At 40.3% G+C, this 2,764-nt stretch overlaps 1 protein-coding gene across 1 annotated transcript in view; it reads left to right on the top strand.

The window, feature by feature from the left end:
* LOC129690514 (EGF-like and EMI domain-containing protein 1) overlaps positions 1-1,089 on the top strand; it is a 589,445-nt gene extending 588,356 nt beyond the window's left edge. Inside the window, exon 18 of the mRNA XM_055626215.1 lies at positions 1,079-1,089. Coding sequence (XP_055482190.1) covers positions 1,079-1,089 — 11 coding nt within the window. The remainder of the gene's footprint in view (positions 1-1,078) is intronic.
* Positions 1,090-2,764: the final 1,675 nt, after the last annotated feature.

Genomic DNA, 2,764 nt, shown 5'->3' with positions numbered 1-2,764 from the left:
TTTGTTTTCCTGAACCTATGTTCAATATACTACTACAGGCTATTTGTCTAACTGTTGTTGAAATGGTATTCCCAGTATTTGGTGGCTTTAAATGATGCTTTATTGTTTCTCTAAATTCTGTGGGTTTACAAACCTGCTCTACTGCTGGCCACTGTTATTCATATAACTATTTCAACAAGGAAGTCATTTTGAGACAGACTGGGCATGGCGGAGCATCTCTACTTTCAAACATGTCTCTTCTTATGTGCTGTGCCCCAGCTCCACAGCACAGCAGTGTCAGAATGATATTCCAAGAAGTGTCCCAAGTCAACAAGAGTAGAGCAAAGCCTGGTCACAGAAGACACACATTATCATTTTTACCTCTTTCTGTTGGTTATGACACATCCAAGGCAAACCAGATTTGGTAGGGCAGAGAAAGAGATTCCACTTCCTGTTTGAAAGAGTAGCACTTCAAAAGATCCTAGATGAGAATTGCCATTTTCACAGGAATAACAGCATATTGAAGAGTGCTAAAAAAAAAAAAAAAAAAAAAAAAAAAAAAACAGCTAAATTTGAAGCTGTTTGAGAAATCCCATAGAATACCACCGGCCTTGTCCCCTACGGGAATTAACGTTCATGGAGCCATGTGCTAAGTCTACAGTGAAGCACAGTGGCCTGAGAGCTTCTGTGTGGGTATGGGCTAGGCATTTTTGTGTAATGTTTCCGATTGGCTTAATAAGTTAGGCATGGCATGAGTCTGTTGTTTCTGACTGCCCATTGTTTCACGGAGAGGCATGGTGTTCTGAATTAGCATTCCAGACTTAGACTTTGCAAACCAACGAGTAACCAGAAACAAACACCTGGAGGGTAATATTTAGCACCAGGCTAACCATCGAATCACCTTGGGAATAAACTGATGCTCCCAAGGATAACTCTCAAACAATAGAGACAGGGCAAGGGCTTTGCCTGACAAGCCTCAGTTATAATGAGATAGTTTTTAATTTCAGGACAGTCATCCTAGCACTGCTGACAATCATTTCGATAGTGTAGAATTTTGCCAGAGTAACAGTCAAACACCTTAACATGCTTTTTGCTTTAGGGAAAAGGTGATGTGGTGGGGGAAGGGGACACTTAAAGGTAAGGATTTACATTTTCAAAAGGTGGCTACTTCTTATTTGCCGTTTCCACGGTGAAGTGACATTTCCTCTTGTCTAACCCACCTTAATGGAATAATTGTTAAGCAGACTGTAATAAAGTTTACACTCTTTACTTGCCTGCTGATACAAATAGACAGCTGAAAAACTATTGAGAAAGGCAAGCTCTTCAGTCTTTCAAATACTAATTTTTTTTTTATGGTCTCTTTAGCTGAACTTTATCTTCTTTTTTTTTCTTTTTTTTCACTTTTTTTTATTTTATTTTTATTTTTAGTTACAATTTGTTAACTCTGTGTCCCAGCTGTATCCCGCTCCCTCATTCCCTCCCCCTCCCCAACTCCCTCCCTGGTCTCCTCCCTGCCCCTTCCCAAGTCCACTGATAGGGGAGGACCTCCTCCCCTTTCATTTGTCCCTGTTTTATCAGGTATCTTCAAGGCTGGCTGCAAAGTCCTCCTCTGTGGCCTAACAGGACTGCTCCTCCCCTGGGGGGGGGTGGGGGAGGACAAAGAGCCTGCCCTTGAGATCCTGTTAGAAATAGTCCTTGTTCCCCTTGCTTTGGAAAACTACTTGGTTACTGAGCTACCACGGGCCACATCCCAGCAGAAGTTCTATGTTATATCCATAGATGGTCCTTGGTTGAGTGTCAGTCTCAGAAAAGGCCCTGTGCCCGGATATATTCGGTACTTGTAGAGCTCCTATCCTTTCCATTTCATACTAACTCCCCTTCTTTCATATGATTCCCTGCACTCTGCCATGGTTTGGTTATGAGTCTTAGTGTCTGCTTTGAAACACTGCTGGGTAAACTGGTACAACCACTTTGGAAGTCAATCTGGCGCTTTCTCAGACAATTAGGAGTAGTGCTACCTCAAGACCCAGCTATACCACTCTTAGGTATGTACCCAAAATTTGCTCAAGTACACAACAAGGACATTTGTTCAACCATGTTTGTAGCAGCTTTATTTGTAATAGCCAGAACTTGGAAACAACCCAGATGTCCATCAACAGAAGAATGGATACAGAAATTGTGGTATTTTTACACAAATACTAATTTTAATAGTTGTTTAACAATTTTTTTCATGCTAGGATTTCAACTTGTAGAAAATGCTTCATGATGCCCCTGAGAAGTGTCTGATGGCAAATAATAATGACTTAAGTTGTATTAAGTAGGTTATAATCTATGTATTAAAGTGAATAGACAAACATTCCCTCATTCACAAGCCCAGTGGGATTTTACACTGAGACCAAAAACACAAATTACATAATCACTACAATAAGTACATGGATGGGTCTAAATGAGAGAACCCCAGACCTCATGAAGATGTGTCACACATGTTTAACAAAGAGTGCATAGCATTTTTAAAGGCATGAAAGAAAACATATGGCATTTCTGTAAATATTCCATTATGGTGTTCATGGAATTGTAAAACCTTGTTACTTTCCCTAATGAACTGTTCAATACTATAGGCTACTGAGGTAGGTGTTTTATAACAAGGATAGATCAAAACCTCTTTTCTTTGAGTCCACGTGTGTAGAGTGCTGTGTGTGGAGTAATGTGGAGTAATGTGCCAGGTATGTTGTTTAGTTATCCTCCACTCCATTTTTTTTATGCAGGATCTCTCACTAAACCCATT

Source organism: Psammomys obesus, unplaced genomic scaffold (genome assembly GCF_907164565.1).
Source record: "Psammomys obesus unplaced genomic scaffold, mPsaObe1.curated_primary_1811, whole genome shotgun sequence".
NCBI lineage: Eukaryota > Metazoa > Chordata > Mammalia > Rodentia > Muridae > Psammomys > Psammomys obesus.
The sequence above is the reverse complement of the archived record's forward strand: the minus strand, read 5'-3'. Positions and strand labels throughout refer to the sequence as shown.